The sequence below is a fragment of the Amblyraja radiata genome, chromosome 12 (assembly GCF_010909765.2).
Source record: "Amblyraja radiata isolate CabotCenter1 chromosome 12, sAmbRad1.1.pri, whole genome shotgun sequence".
Classification (NCBI taxonomy): Eukaryota; Metazoa; Chordata; class Chondrichthyes; order Rajiformes; family Rajidae; genus Amblyraja; species Amblyraja radiata.
In genome coordinates, this window is record NC_045967.1 from 12,089,151 (window position 1) to 12,106,665 (window position 17,515).

At 45.5% G+C, this 17,515-nt stretch overlaps 1 protein-coding gene across 1 annotated transcript in view; it reads left to right on the forward strand.

The window, feature by feature from the left end:
* The window catches only part of mtm1 (myotubularin 1), a 119,969-nt gene that overhangs the window by 22,360 nt on the left and 80,094 nt on the right, over positions 1-17,515 (forward strand). Inside the window, exon 2 of the mRNA XM_033030246.1 lies at positions 13,413-13,513. Within this exon, the coding sequence (XP_032886137.1) occupies positions 13,448-13,513 (66 nt within the window). The 5' untranslated portion in view covers positions 13,413-13,447. The remainder of the gene's footprint in view (positions 1-13,412; positions 13,514-17,515) is intronic.

Here is a 17,515-nt window from a genome sequence, read left to right on the forward strand (position 1 = left end):
TGTTCTCTTTATATCGAACATTTGCCATTATAAGCCTTTCACCCTTTTTCATTCATTTTACTGCGAGCTGAATTACATTAGTAATGGGCAGCTTCCCCTGTGGTTGATGGCCTCTAACTCAGAATTAAAATAGAAAAATTGCGGAAGTGGTGCTTCTGTTGCATGGTATCTTTATCAGTCTCTTTCTGAAGTACTGTTTTGAGTACTGATTTCAGCTTATGTGGATAAACAGTGCAGATTCACCAGTATTGTTCAACTGTTTTAGAGTTTTAATAAACTCTATTTGTATTTCAGTGTCCATAATTTTGAAGATTATGGTGTGATCTTGTTAAAAAATTAAACATATTATGGTGAAAAAAGATAAAGAAAAAGAGGAAAATCATTGAAGTTTCATGTTGCTGACTTTGCAGACAAAACAGGTTTGCTCTCCAAAGATGCTGCCAGACGGTATATTTATGGTATGGTTTTATTTCAGACGTTCAGCGGTTCAGTTTTTTTTTTGTCTTTCATTGGGAAGCCATTTAAAAGTGAAATTAGAAATCACCTTTTCACATAAAGGGCAGCAGTACTCTCCCTTACAAGGCTGTTGGCACCCGGTCAGTTGAAATTGTCAAGTTGATAAATTTTGGATCTGTAAACGACCTGTTGGCATGCATTAGAAAACAAATCACCATCGATCTTGATAATTAAAGTACTGTCAAAAAAAGGCATTTTTAGTACTAAAGAAGGATCAGGTCAGAAGAAGGGTCTCAACGTGAAACATCACCCATTCCTTCTCTTCAGAGATGCTGCTTGTCCCGCTGAGTTATTCCAGTATTTTGTCTATCTTTTAGTACATTCCAGGTGTCTTAATGCATACCTCAGAACAGTGCCAACTGTGTCCGAATCTGTTTAAAATTAATATCAAACATTGACAACTTGTGTTCCATACTTGTACAGGTCTTGGAGCCGTTTAAGTATACTGTGCCCTCCATAATGTTTGGGACAAAGACCCATCATTTATTTATTTGCTTCTGTACTCTGCAATTTTAGATATGTAATAAAAAAAATCACATGTGGTTAAAGTGCACATTGACAGATTTTATTAAAGGGTGTTGTTATACATTTTGGTTTCACCATGTAGAAATTACAGCTGTGTTTATACATAATCCCCCCATTTCAGGGCACCATAATGTTTGGGACACATGGCTTCACAGGTGTTTGTAATAGATCAGGTGTGCTTAAATGCCTCCTTATTGCAGGTATAAGAGAGCTCTCAGCACCAAATCTTTCCTCCAGTCTTTTCATCACCTTTGAAAACTTTTATTGCTGTTTATCAATATGTGGACCAAAGTTGTGCCAATGAAAGTCAATGAAGCCATTATGAGTGAGAAACAAGAATAAAACTGTTAGAGACATCAGCCAAACCTTAGGCTTACCAAATCAACTGTTTGGAACATCATTAAGAAGAGAGCACTGGTGAGCTTAACAATCACAGTCATTGCATGCAAAGATATGCAACAAAATGCGAAACATAACTACATTCAATTACATGACAATTCAATTACATGGATGGGGGGGGGGTACTCCACATCTCAAATTGTGGAGTACAGAAGTAAACAAATGATGGGTCTTTGTCCCAAACATTATGGAGGGCACTGTCCATATATTTAATTGAAAATATTATAAAAACTTTATTCAATTTCACTTTTTGATAAATTTCAGAAATGGAATCCCTGTTCAGAATGCTTTTACTATTGGAAATATTTAAAATAATTGTAAAAGATAAACAGCATAGAGATGTAGGAATTGAAGAACATTTGGGTGAAGATATAAACTTTTACGTTAAAGCTGTAGAACCTACATTTGTTAAAATGTCATTATTTCCTGTTATGTTATGGAATATGTAGCATTTCATTAAGATTGGTGTGAAATCTTCCCTAGTTGGAATTGGATAGTATATGGAACTTGAAGTACCAGCTGATTATTATGTTTAGTTATAGTTTAGCTTAGTTTAGCGATACTGCGCGGAAACAGGCCCTTCGGCCCACCGCGTCTGCGCCGACCAGTGATCCCTACACATTAACACTATCCTACACCTACTAGGGACAATTTTTACATTTACCCAAGCCAATTAACCTACAAACCTGTACATCTTTGGAGTGTGGGAGGAAACCGAAGATCTCGGAGAAAACCCACGCAGGTCACAGGGAGAACGAACAAACTCCGTACAGACAGCACCTGTAGTCAGGATCGTACCCGGGTCGATGGCGCTGCATTTGCTGTAAGGCAGCACTTCTACTGCTGCGCCACCGTGACCACCCCCGACATGTATCTTCTGTTACAATGAGAAAATACATTGAAGATACAATTACATTGAGAAGATCGCCTCATCATATTAGAAACAGCGTGACTTTCTGTTTACACAGCAATTCTGGTCTAACGGAGCAAAGAAAAATCTTGTTAAATAATTTTTCATCAAATCCTACTGAGCCTGAGCTGTCACCATTTGGACAACATCATTACAGTCACAGTAGTTATTGGTATGAACCTGCATGTTTGAGTGATTAAAAGATCTAATGGTGATAACTAGAAAACCACAATATTCAGCTCAAAGAGCATTCATGTTGATTGGAATCTTAATTATGCAATTCACATTCAATTGTTGCAATCAAGCACACTTCAATCTGTTTTCTTTCATATCTTTCAGTCAGGTTGAGAGTGTTTAATTGTCGTATGTACCGGCAATGGAACAACAAAATCTTCTGCAGTTTTATAGGGCCATTAATGCAAAAATGTAGATCATAGTTGCTGAAATGGTGATTAATATTTTTTTATTCAAGATTCAAGTGTCGTCAGCGGCGATGTGGGTCAGAGAAGATACATCAATGTTCTCCCTTTTGAAACGAGCATAGAAAGCATTGAGCTTGTCGGGGAGTGATGCATTGCTGCCTCTTGAGCTACTATTTGGTTTCATATTTGAGAAATGATAGGCTGCTAGCCCTGCTGCAGCTGCTGAATGTTCTTCTGGTCCTCCAGTTTAGGCTGATAGTATCTCTTTGCTTTCCGGAAGGCCTTGTTCATGTCATACCTGGACTTCTTGTATGACCTCATATTATTTTGTGAAATTATTGAATCCAGTAAAAAGCTTTCTGAATTCCTCTGTTTTGACATTTTAAGATTGGCTTAGTCTTGCAATGGATCTTACCGAGAAGACCCAATTAGCCAATAAGAACCAAATGTTCTGGCCTTTTTCTACCTCCAGTTCCCTTCCCTCTCATGCAATCTGAAGAAAGGTTCTAACCCAAAACCTCACCTGCCCATTTTCTCCAAAGATGCTGCCTGACCTGCTGAGTTATGCCCAAGTCCCACTTGGGCGACCTCCACTGCAACCTCTGGCGACCTTAAGTGACTAAAAAAAAAATCAAGGTCGGGGTGACCTACGACCTTCCTCGACTATGTGTACAACCTCCTACGACTATGTTGAAGACCTCCCTCGACTATGAAGAAGACCTCCTTCGACTATGTTGAAGACTGGCTTCGACCATGTACGTTTTACTCGAGGATGGTCTCTGGCAAATTGGTCCGTGAATGAGCATGAACCCCTTCCACCTCAGAGGACCACACCGAAAACCAACAACGACCAGTGACGAGTGTTTACAGCTCAAATGATCACCTGATAAAATGTTGTCATGTCTGGATTTTTTCTCACTAAAAAATGCCTCCCAGGTCTTTTTTTAAATCATTCTGAACCATGCAAGTAAGGAAGGAACTAGTTTGGAGGATGTTAGTAAAAATACAACTACTGCTGTTTGCAGTAGCCCTTTTGCTTCAGCAGTCTTTTAAGAAAGGCAGAAGGGGAAGAGCAAGGGTGAAGAGGAAGCACAAGAAGAGATCTCAATGGGTGAATGGAGATGATGTGATGGACTGTCCCAGTACACCAGATGACTGGAAGAGAGTGGCGCTGGACATTGACAAAAGATGGAACTTTAAGCACACATGTGGGGCAGTGGATGGCAAGCATGCCATTCTTGTCCCTGCCCCTGTACAACCTCATTTTCCTTATCATACAGGATGGCATTCTGCTGGAACCATTCCTCAAGGTCCCCCTCCTGCTGCCTGGTGAAGGTGTAGGGCATAACCTTCCTCCAGCCCTCCCTCACCACCAATGGGGCATCTGCCTCTGATGCTGTGTCAGACACAGGAGAAAGGGCTGCTTTGCTGCCTTCAAATGAGACAGTGAAGGATGGGGTGGTGGTGGGGACATATACTACAACCCTGGCCTCCTCCTCCAGGGGTCTCTCATGCAGGGCTACCTCCTCCTGCACTATCACCTCCTGTGGCATCACCTCCTGCCACTCCTCCTCCTGGGTGGGCACACTTACATGGCAGGATTTTTTTAGGGTTGTGCCCTCCCCATGTGCTGCTGCCTTTTTGGTGCCATCTCTAAAACAGAAGTCTCCTCTCCAAAAAACTCTCCAGCTATGAATGAACATGCCTTGGAGTGAAAGAGGTGACGTTCTGCTGTTTAAATTAACTTTTTTTTTCACCCCGGAGCTATTACCTTCGACTACCTACGACTAGCATCACGACCAACTATGACCGGCTTCGACGATTTTTCCCACGGCGACCTATTTTTAGTCGTGGTCAATTTTTAACATCTTGAAACGTACGCCGCGACCTAACTGAAGCCTCGACTACGCGGAGACCACTCTCGACCATGAAGGAAAGTGACGAAGACCTCCTACGACCTCGTGGCGACTATGGGTCGCGGGCAAACTCACCAGAGGTCGCGGTGGAGGTCGCCCAAGTTGGACATGGGCTTAACTCCAGCATTTTGTGTCTGCCTTGGCTCCATTTAGAACCTTGGCAAAGAGAGGTCATTCCACTGCTATTTCCCCAGCTGTTCTGTCCATTTCTAGAAGACTAGAGATGTTCTTGATTATTGCCAGGTGTTATCTTTGATCATTTGTAGGCGGTGGGCCGAGCATCAAAAATGTGTATAGAAATCAACTTTCATGACCCATGTCTCGGAACTACATGCAATTTTGCACAGATTAGATAAAATATAATAATTGAGAAGTAAGTCATAACTCGTCAGTGCCAAAAGTTGCACATGAATTAATTAAACTAATTAGACAATGAGATCGAAAAAGTAAGCGGCATCTAGTGTCCAATGCCCATATTACACCATGGGGAGGTACACAAAAATGCTGGAGAAACTCAGCGGGTGCAGCAGCATCTATGGAGCGAAGGAAATGGGCAACGTTTCGGGCCGCCTCAACTACCTTCAGTGGCAGAGAGTTCCAGAGACTCACCACTCTCTGTGTGAAAAATGTTTTTCTCATCTCGGTCCTGAAGGATTTCCCCTTTATCCTTAAACTGTGACCCCTTGTCCTGAACTTCCCCAACATCGGGAACAATCTTCCTGCATCTAGCCTGTCCAACCCCCTAAGAATTTTGTAAGTTTCTATAAGATTCCCCCCTCAATCTTCTAAATTCTAGCGAGTACAAGCCGAGTCTATCCAGTCTTTCTTCATATGAAAGTCCTGACATCCCAGGAATCAGTCTGGTGAACCTTCTCTGTACTCCCTCTAAGGCAAGAATTTCTTTCCTCAGATTTGGAGACCAAAACTGTACACAATACTCCAGGTGTGGTCTCACCAATACCCTACAACTGCAGTAGAACCTCCCTGCTCCTATACTCAAATCCTTTTGCTATGAATGCTAACATACCATTCGCTTTTTTCACTGCCTGCTGCACCTGCATGCCTACTTTCAATGACTGGTATACCATGACACCCAGGTCTCGTTGTATCTCCCCTTTTCCTAATCGGCCACCATTTAGATAATATGGCCATATGACGTGACTATGACTAATCATATATAATTATGTATAATTATTATATAAAAATAATATAATGAATATAATTGTGAGTTGTTTTTTGAATGAGACTGCCGCAGAGGTCCGGCTCCTGAACCAGCCTAATTAATGGGTGAGGGCAGTTCTTGTGGGTTCCACCGTTTACTGAACCCCACTGACTGCCAGTCTGCAGAGTGGGGGTCAGGGCCATAGTGGGATTGGGGCAGTGCCAGGCTGGGGGAAGGCTAAGGCATCTTCCACTGACAGGAAAATGCCTAACCCTAACTCGCCCCCCTTCCAGAGCTGCCCACGGCTGGAGCTGGAGCCGCTTTGGGACCGGCTGCGGGCTCCGTACGTGTGGCCCCGCAGGGCATCCACCTCGGTCAGCATGCCCTTCTGGTGGTGATGATGGTGGGGAGCAGCACTGCCCTGTACGCCGCCCGGGCCGCCTTCAGCGCCCCCATAGCGCCGGCTCCATCGGACCGCCCGCTCGCTTGCTGCAACACCGACCGACCACTCGCAGCACCCACCAGAGGACCGGCCCGACCGACCGCTCTCACCACCCACTGGAGGCCCGGCCCTACGCTCACCACCCACCACCCACCAGAGGCCCGGCCCGACTGACCGCTCTCACCACCCACCGGAGGCCCGGCCCTACGCCCACCACCCACCAGAGGCCCGGCCCGACCGACCGCTCTCACCACCCACCGGAGGCCCGGCCCTACGCTCACCACCCACCAGAGGCCCGGCCCGACCGACCGCTCTCACCACCCACCGGAGGCCCGGCCCTACGCTCACCACCCACCAGAGGCCCGGCCCGACCGACCGCTCTCCCCACCCACCAGAGGCCCGGCCCGACTGACCGCTCTCACCATCCACCGGAGGCCCGGCCTAACTCTCACCACCCACCAGCGGCCGACAGCCCGACTGATCCTCCACAGCATCCATCGGCCTACCAACAAGCCCGACTGACAGACTGCCAGCTTGACCGACCGACTGACTGACCCTAATCCTAACCCTGGCTCTACATTTGTTATTTATCATTTTTATTTAACAGTTCACATCATAACTTTATAAAGATAAATCAATTGACAAACAAAATCATCAGCAAGGTGAGCATTACCTTTATTCCTTGGAAACCTTATTATTGTTTTGATGTAATGAGGAGGGAGCCATGATCCCAGGGTCCTTGCTGCCTAGCGACCATAAAACAAAGCGCGGGATTGGTCAATTTGTGTCTGACCTCAATGTCAAACGTGCATTGATTGGGCAATTACTACTCAGAAAAATTGAGGTTTTTCCTCATATTTCTTAAAAATGTGCAGGTTTTGGTCTTGACGAGTTTCAGGTATGATTTTTATAATCTTTTTACACAATATGTTAAAAATTTAGGTAATTCCGTGAGTTGGGTCACGAACCTGAACGAAAAAGCTCCTCGGCCCACAGCCTATTGTGATTATATGACGAATGGAGAAATTGTTTGAAAAGATCTTGGCCGATAACTGTGCTGCAGGGAAGCACAGGACAATTTATTTTCGACCCAATGTGGCAGTTCAAGCTCTATAATGGGGAGGATGAGTAATTGAAAAGTCTGATCCTGCTTGAATGAATCCTAACAGTGAGTCCTTGGAGGATTCTTGTCCTTGAACGTGTGAATAGTGAAAATTATTTTGTGGCACAAACAGAAATGAATAGTGTGGGCTCTCAAATAGAGCGGAAATATTCAGTAGGTCAGGCAGCATTTGTGAAGAGCTTTGTTTCTTCATATTTCATTTTAATATCCTATTATGAGAAAAGAGGAATGTAGAAATGTAAGAATCTGGACTGCAAAAGTCAATGATATTAATTCAAATATTCCGCAAGCATGTGGGGTTTGCAAAATGTTTGTTTCTCTGTCAACCTTTGTGTAATTTTTGGTAGCTCGATGATTCTATATTTAAAGCAAGGATTGCATAAATATTGCAGCCATCAGATATGTTTTATCTTTCAGAACTTTGCCACTATCTAAAGGACAGCATTTATGATTATGTTCTCGCTGAAAAGAGCATGCTTCTGAGTTCACTATACTGTCTTGTATTTGACCTGTAGATGAGATATGATACCGTATACCTCCACTTGTTCTATGTATGGAAATTATATTTAAATGTAGTTATTCCATAAGGGGACACTGATTTCTGTATCCAGTTTATGCTTTAAGGTCATGGATTCTTCCTTTGTTCTCCAGGAATGTATAGACTGAATTGTAGTATGCACCCAGTGCTCCATCATTATCACATGCACAGGTCCTGTCAAAATAATTTATTTTATAGTGTGGTGATGCCTGGCCTCTAATACTGTCACATACCAGTGGGCAGGAACGTACAGTTGTAATGTCAAATAACACTGTTAGTGCTTACTGGCACTCCTGCCTAAAAACAACACCAATATGTGGCATCTGCCAAAAATCAGTTGTGAAAAGTCTGGACTTTTATCTTTCAGTTTAGTTTAGAGAAACAGCACGGAAACAAGCCCTTCGGCCCACTGAGTCCACGTGGACCAGTGATCCACATGGACCAGTGATCCCCATACACTACTGCAATCCTACACACTAGGGACAATTTACAATTTTACCTAAGCCAATTAATCTATAAACCTGTTTATCTTTCGAGTGTGGGAGGAAACCGTAGCACCCGGGGAAACTCCACGCGGTCACGGGGAGAACGTACAGACAGCATCCATGGTCAGATTCAAACCTGAGGCTCTGGCGCTATAAGGCAGCTACTCTAACCATTGCACAACCGTGCCGCCCGTGTATGTGTCTGCAAAGTAATTTGTTGTAAACCTCAACATTTTACACCATTGCAGTTAAGGCCATTGAGAATATGACGCCTCATTTGAATGAGGTACATGATTTAATTTTTAATTATGTGGTAAATTTACCTCTGTACAGTCTGTTTCATCTTATAACTGTGCAGGAAAGAACTGCAGATGCTGGTTTAAACCGAAGGTAGACACACATTGCTGGATGGAGTAACTCAACAGGCCAGGCAGCATCTCTGGAGAGAAGGAATGGGTGACGTTTTGGGTCGAGACCCTTCATACTAGTCAGGGGAAATGGAAACAAGAGATATAGACAATGATGTAGAGAGAGATATAGAGCAGCGAGAGAGGATGTTGCAGAACTCTCGTCGGAGGAGGAGAACTTCTTCAAAGTAGACATACCTTGAGAAGAATTTGCAATGGAATAGACAAAATGTGTAGGAAGGAACTGCAGATGCTGGTTTAAACCGAAGATAGACACATAATGCTGGAGTAACTCAGTGGGACAGGTGGCATCTCTGGAGAGAAGGAACGGGGGCACAAAATGCTGGAGTAACGTCACCCATTCCTTCTCTCCAGAGATGCAGCCTGTCCTGCCGATTTACTCCAGCAATTTGTGTCTCTCTTTATTTTATAACTGCTTACATGTATCTCCATACATTCTTAAATATAATACAAATATTTATTTTATTTAAGTTAATGATGTTTTGGTTCTAGCGTGAGGCCATGATAATGCTTCAGTATATTTTTTTGGTTCCCTATAAAGTGATTTTTAAAAGTGAAAAATATTCTTTGCTTTTCACTTCCTGTTGGGTATTCCGACTGCGCATGCCCAGTTCATAGGTCACTTGAGAAAAAAATTCTCAGCAGCTGAGTGGTTGCGTGCATACAGACCTGCATGTCATCCGTAGTCAGGATCAAACTCGGCCTCCGGCGCTGCAAGCGCTGTTGAATTGCTACGAGAGTTAGCGACACTATTTCTCCCTTCTCCACTGGTCCATGCAGAAATCTCAGCAGTGACAATCTAATGAATCACGGTTCCCCTGAGCCTGTGTGTAAGGGTTCCATTCTCATTCAGGCTGCCCTCCCGGGTTATACAGGGTTATTATATAGTGGCGAACAATGCACCCCTCTCCTGCATAACCCCAGGAGGCAGATACAGTGGCTGGCAAACGTATTCATACCCCTTGAACTTTTCCACATTTTGTCACGTTACAGCCACAAACGTAAATGTATTTTATTGGAATTTTAAGTGATAGACCAACACAAAGTGGCGCATAATTGTGAAGTGGAAGGAAAATGAAACATGGTTTTCAAATCTTTTTACAAATAAAAAACTGAAAAGTGTGGCGTGCAAAAGTATTCAGCCCCCTTTACTCTGATACCCCTAAATAAAATCCAGTGCAACCAATTGTCTTCATAAATTGAATTGAATTGAATTGAATACCTTTATTGTCATTCAGACCTTACGGTCTGAACGAAATTTCGTGCCTGCAGTCATACATACAATCATACAATAATAAACAACAATAAACACAAATTAACACCACCACAGTGTATCCTCCAAGCACCTCCTCACTGTGGTGGAGGCAAAAATCTTAGGGTTACTGTCTCTTCCCTCCTCTTCTCCCTCTGCGCTGAGGCGATTCCCCACCGGGCGATGGCACAACAGTCCCGCGGCTCACCGAACCCCGCAAACGGGCCGGTTCAAACACCGCGGCCCGGGGGTGGTCGAAGCTGCCGCCCTCCAGTCCAGCACACGTACCTAATTAGTAAATAGAGTCCACTTGTGTGTAATCTAATCTCAGTATAAATACAGCTGTTCTGTGAAGGCCTCAGAGGTTTGTTAGAGAACATTAGTGAACAAACAGCATCATGAAGCCCAAGGAACATACCAGACAGGTCAGGGATAAAGTTGTGGAGAAGTTTAAAGCAGGGTTAGGTTATTAAAAAAATATCCCAAGCTTTGAACATCTCATGGAGCACTGTTCAATCCATCATCCGAAAATGGAAAGAGTATGGCACAACTGCAAACCTACCAAGACATGGCCGTCCACCTAAACAGACAGGCCGGGCAAGGAGAGCATTGATCAGAGAAGCAGCCAACTCTGGAAGAGCTGCAGAGATCCACAGCTCAGGTGGGAAAATCTGTCCACAGGACAACTATTAGCCGTGCACTCCACAAATCGGGCCTTTATGGAAGAGTGGCAAGAAGAAAGCCATTGTTGAAAAAAAGCCATAAGAAGTCCCGTTTGCAGTTTGCCACAAACCATGTGGGGGACACAGCAAGCATGTGGAGGAAGGTGCTCTGGTCAGATGAGACCAAAATTGAAGTTTTTGGCCTAAATGCAAAACGCTATGTGTGGCGGAAAACTAACACTGCACATCACGCTGAACACACCATCCCCACTGTGAAACATGGTCGTGGCAGCATCATGCTGTGGGGATGCTTTTCTTCAGCAGGGACAGGGAAGCTGGTCAGAGTTGATGGGAAGATGGATGGAGCCAAATACAGGGCAATCTTGGAAGAAAACCTGTTAGAGTCTGCAAAAGACTTGAGACTGGGGCGGAGGTTCACCTTCCAGCAGGACAACGACCCTAAACATACAGCCAGAGCTACAATGGAATGGTTTAGATCAAAGCATATTCATGTGTTAGAATAGCCCAGTCAAAGTCCAGACCTAAATCCAATTGAGAATCTCTGGCAAGACTTGAAAATTGCTGTTCACAGACGCTCTCCATCCAATCTGACTGAGCTTGAGCTATTTTGCAAAGAAGAATGGGCAAAAATTTCAGTCTCTAGATGTGCAAAGCTGGTAGAGCATACCCCAAAAGACTTGCAGCTGTAATTGCAGCGAAAGGTGGTTCTACAAAGTATTGACTCAGGGGGGCTGAATACTTTTGCACGCCACACTTTTCAGTTTTTTATTTGTAAAGAAGTTTGAAAACCATGTATCATTTTCCTTCCACTTCACAATTATGCACCACTTTGTGTTGGTCTATCACATAAAATCCCAATAAAATACATTTACGTTTGTGGTTGTAATGTGACAAAATGTGGAAAAGTTCAAGGGGTATGAAAACTTTTGCAAAACTTTTGAGTGGAGTCCCCTCGGTGCTGGCAAAAGCACACACAATGCTGCAGTAACTCAGGGGGTCAGGGAACATCTCTGGAGACGTGTCTCGACACAAAACATCACCTATTCCTGTACTCCAAAGATGCTGCCTGTCCCGCTGAGTTACTGCGGCATTTTGTGTGTACCCCCGTTGATGACTGGTGTTTGGCTTTCGCCGGCACCGAGGGGCTTAACCAACAGCCACTGGATAAGGCGAGAGGTGCAGCTGACGGGGCCTGGTTCCTTGGGAGTTGGAGAAGAGTTGAGCAGGAGTTAGTGCTTCTTCTCCACTCTGGCTGTAAGCCTGGGTCCACCACTGCTCCGGGCCGGTGTCCCGTCAGTCCATGGTCACCCCGGACATCTCCGGCTGCCCCCCAACAGGGATAGGACACGCGGGAGGGGACGGTCCAGTAGCATTTCAACAGCGCTTGCAGCGCCGGAGACCCGGGTTCGATCCTGACTACGGATGAAACGCTGGTCCGTACAGACACAGCAACTCGGCTGCCGAGAATGTCTCTCTGCCGGTTCAGTCTCTCCTCCTGTCTCCCACTCGCATCTGCCCCCTCTCCCTCGCTGTTTCACCCCGCTCTCCCACTACCTGGCCTCAGATTACATATATTTTTACTCATAAATTATGATTAAAGGTAAGAAAAGGTTTTAAACACAAGTAATATTTTCTTATTCCAGTAGCAAACACATTAAGGATTAAATGAAAAGAATAAATTCTTTAACTTTTGCAGATTAATGAACTGAACTAGAACTGGGACTGTGTAAGTAGTGTGTGAACAGCTGAACAAGAAAGGAAACTATTGAGTTGACAGAATTCTTGATTAATTCATTGGTAGAATAGTTAACAATTTATACAGCCAGTGCTTCATTTGCTTTTTCTTTATCACAATTGACCTTTGACAATTCCCATGATTCCTTTCGTTTTTGGCTTATTGGCTACTAGGTCTGCCTGACATCTTGGGTTGAAAGCAGCGATAAAATAAGGGAAATCCTACCAGGGCACTTTAATCGTGGGCTGTTTTCTTAGAAATCTGTGGTGCCGGGTGTCCAGCCTCATACTGCCTGGTAAATCCATGCTATTAAAACCTCCTCTTTCCCTATTCTCACGCTTACGTTTTCAAGGTGCAAGTTATACAACATTTTGCAGTAAATATCAATTACGAGGCACGGAAATAGAGAATCGTGGATGAAAATTGACAGATAAGGGATTACTTTCATATGCTTGGGTTGCATATGGACATAGTTACATTTATGGACTATGAAAATCATTTCATGTAATCGAGAAACACGGATAGGGTGTTTAGAGGGATCTGGGCCAAAATCAGGTAGTTGGGACGAGTGTAGATGAGGCAGGTACACAAAAAAGCTGGAGAAACTCAGCGGGTGCAGCAGCATCTATGGAGCGAAGGAAATAGGCAACGTTTCGGGCCGAAACCCTTCTTCAGACTGATCGGGGGTAGATGAGGCATGTTAGTTTGCGTGGGCAAATTGGGCCGAATGGTCTGTTTCCACATTATATGACTGACTTTATAAAATCCATTCTGGACAACGTGATGCATTGACACGTACAAGGCTGCTTTGATCTTTGAGTTAGATTTGCATCTTTGCAACTGTTGCTGTGACTAGCTAGTCTGTTTCTATTGCAGTACGCTCTTTTGAGCATCAAAACCCTGGGTTAAAGATGGCTTCGGCATCCTCTTCGATGGTATATTCCACTTCTACACCAATCGGCTCTTCGACTAAAAAGGTATGCTTCTCCTCTCTTCTGATTATTGAGATTTCCTGGCAATGATATCCACTGATACAATGGGAACTCCCAGCATTTGAGTGGTTTGATGGGTTTTGGTTCATCTTTTCACCACATGACATGAGACCAGACCCATCATTAACCAAAGCCCATTGATCTATTTCCCGGCATGGGTAAGAGATCAGAAATGGGAGCCTTGACAGCTATTTTCTCCCCCTGCAGCAAAACACTGCCACTTACTGTGATTTTTGGCTATCTTACTCAGAGTCCCCCTCCGCTGTGCAGGGCAAGAGGATTTTTCCCATCAATGAAAGATAAAAGAGTTATTAGTGTTTAACATTTTTTGAGATTCTCCTGAAGGCCTCATCCCTTCCAGAGGAACTATAAAACCCAGAAGTGTTGAGTGCCTCAGTCAGTCTCTGCAAGATGGGGGAGCGAGAGGGTCACATCTCTCAGTCTGAGCTGTGAATAACACTGAACACATGTATACTAAACTGTGAGTGTGGTTTTACTGACCTTGAGTGCCCTCAATGTGGTTTGAAAAAAAATGTGGTTGGTTTGAAATTAAGCACAGCAAATGGTTGGTGGTGGTTGGTTTGAAATAAAGCACAGCAAATGGTTGCTGGTGGTTGGTTTGAAATAAGGCACAGCAAATGGTTGCTGGTGGTTGGTTTGAAATGGCAAATGATTAAAAGTCTAAACTTGTCAACTTCCAGTTTGCACTGTATATTGATATTAGATAAAACGATACCACTTACGGCTGTGATTTTGGCCATCTTACTCGGTCCCCCTCCGCTCATCAGGTGCAGAAGATTCTTCCCATCAATGAAAAATAAAAATATTATTAGTGTTTAAAAAATGTTGAGTATCTCTCTCCTGTCAATCACGCCATGAAGGCCATGCCCCTTCCGGTGGGAGGGGGGAGGGATTATAAAACCCGGAAGTGTGGGTGTGGCTCAGTCTTTGCAAGATGGGGGAGGGAGCGGTCACGACTTTGTCTGAGCTGTGAATCAACTGAACACACTGAATGTCTACTGAACTGTGAGTGTGGTGTTTATGTGGTATTTTTATGATGTTTAGTGTGGTTTTATGGTGGTTTCACCCTGTTTGAAATGGTATGAAACTGCATTTGAATGTGGTGGCCTTGCACCCTGCTTGAAATGGTATGAAACAGCACTTGAATTAGGTGGCCTTGCACCCTGCTTGAAGTGGTATGAAACTGCACTTGAATTTGGTGGCCTTGCACCCTCTTCCTCCCCCCCCCTCTCTCCCCCCTCTTCCTCTCTCCCCCCTCTTCCTCTCCCCCCTCTTCCTCTCCCCCCTCTTCCTCTCCCCCCTCTTCCTCTCCCCCCTCTTCCTCTCCCCCCTCTTCCTCTCCCCCCTCTTCCTCTCCCCCCTCTTCTCCCACCTCCTCCTCTCCCACCTCCTCCTCTCCCTCCTCCTCTCCCACCTCCTCCTCACCCACCTCCTCCTCTCCCTCCTCCTCTCCCCCCCCCCCCCCCCCCCCCCCCCCCCCTCCCCCCCTCCTCCCTCCCCCCTTCCCTCTCCCCCCCTTCTCTCTCCCCCCTTCTCTCTCCCCCCCTTCTCTCTCTCCCCCCTTCTCTCTCTCCCCCCCTCTCTCCCCCCCCTCTCCCCCCCTTCTCTCCCCCCCCTTCTCTCTCCCCCCCCTTCTCTCTCTCCCCCCCCCTTCTCTCCCCCTCCTCCCTCCCCCCCTTCCTCTCCCCCTTCTCTCTCCCCCCCTCTCACCTCTCTCCCTCCCTTCTCTCTCCCCCCCCTCTCTCTCCCCCCCCTTCTCTCTCCCCCCCCTTCTCTCTCCCCCCCTTCTCTCATCCCCCCCTTGCCCTCTCCCCCTTTCCCCCTCCCCCCCTTTCCCTCTCTCTCCCCCCCTTTCCCTCTCTCCCCCCCTTTCCCTCTCTCCCCCCCTTTCCCTCTCTTCCCCCCCTTTCCCTCTCTTCCCCCCCCTTTCCCTCTCTCCCCCCCCCCTTTCCCTCTCTCCCCCCCTTTCCCTCTCTTCCCCCCCCTTTCCCCCCCTTTCCCTCTCTTCCCCCCTTTCCCTATCTCCTCCTCCTTTCCCTCTCCCCCCTTCCCTCTCCCCCCTTCCCTCTCCCCCCTGCCCTCTCCCCCCTTCCCACTCCCCCCCTTCCCTCTCCTCCCCGTCCCTCTCCCCCCTTCCCTCTCCCCCCCTTCCCTCTCCTCCCCTTCCCTCTCCTCCCCTTCACTCTCCCCTTCCCTCTCCCCCCCTTCCCTCTCCCCCCCCTTTCCCTCTCCCCCCCCTTTCCTCTCCCCCCCCTTCCCCCTCCCCCCCCCCTTTCCCTCTCCCCCCCCCTTTCCCTCCCCCCCCCCCTTTCCCTCTCCCCCCCCTTTCCCTCTCCCCCCCCTTTCCCTCTCCCCCCCCCTTTCCAGACCCAGCCTGAAAGTCACCTATCCATTTTGTCTAGGGGTGCTCCCTGACCAGCTCGGTTACTCCAGCATTATGTGTCTAACTTTTGGTATAAACCAGCATCTGGAGTTACTTTTTATTATTACTAAGAAAATGTGAATTTTGTTTGATTATTTTTTTAGAATCTCAGTTTAAGGCCATTTTTTTTTGAAGAATTGTTTGGATGTCTGAACTGTATGAACTTGGCCTGCTAGTTTATTTACAGCTTTAGAAGCTCACTAGCATTTGTCCTGCTGGCATGTGCCAATCGGGAAGGTTCTGCATTCCATGCTTGGATTGAGTTTAGTTGATTCAGCTGGAGTGGGGAAGAAGCAATATAATTGCTCTCAATGTCCCCATGCTACAGAAATGGATTAACAAAAAAAATCCACAAGGAGCAGCTTTCCAGATTGCTATCCAGTGACTGGCTGGAAAGTGTGAGTGAGGAAGGTTTGGATGAGAGCAGAATCAAGCTTGGCTTTGATGTCCTACAAAGGAGTTGTTAATATTGTTTGTCTCGACTTGCACACATTTAGATAAAATACATAATACATAATTCAAATACATAAATACATAATGATTTATGAAATAACATCGAATGAGTTACCATCTTGAGAAGAGGATGTTAAAGGGAAGGAAGGTAATTGAAGTAAGATCCAAGAATATAATGCATGCAGATTTTTAAAGTACTTGTGTTTCTGCAGCAAACAATCTGTGAAACCAACTGCATGATGAGATTAATTGAGAAGATACTTTCTTTGGTTGCAGTATATGAATGTAGAAATAATATATTTTTTAAATCTGCTGAACAGTGAGCATTAGTGCAGGTTGAAACATTGAACTGAACATGTGGAACCTGTTCACAGGTTGTGCATGGAAGAGGTGGTGAGAAAATTGTTGCCGGAATGTTAGGCATCAATAGTGTATGGTAGGTTTAAATCTGAATCTGTAGGTTATGATGATTAATAATAATAATAATAATAACCACCACCACTAAAATAAACAACCCCTCCCACTTCACTACCAACCTCCTTTGCCGAAAATTAAACCAATTAGCAAATCATCCTCTTGGCCAGCACCAAAACAATCCATCATTCAGTTTGTTGTGAGCTCCACCCTCTCACAAACATATCTTTTGTTCTCTTCCTGCCCCACCCACACCCTGTAATTTAAGGTATGTTTGTTTTCTAACTTGGTTCGGATAAAATATCATTGACCTGAAATTTTAGCTCGGCTTCTGCCTGCACCAAAGTTGCCTGTCTTGCTGAGAGGGCAGACTAACGCCCCTGTCCCTCTTAAGAAACCTGAACGGAAACCTCTGGAGACTTTGTGCCCCACCCAAGGTTTCCATGCGGTTCCCGGAGGTTCATGGAGGTTTTTGTCAGTCTCCCTACCTGCTTCCACTACCTGCAACCTCCGGCAACCACCTGCAACCTCCGGGAACCGCACGGAAACCTTGGGTGGGGCGCAAAGTCTCCAGAGGTTTCCGTTCAGGTTTCCGTAGTGGGACAGGGGCATTACTGAGTGTGCCCAGAGATGATTTTAACTTTGTTCTATAACTGTTGTTGGTGGGCTCATCAATT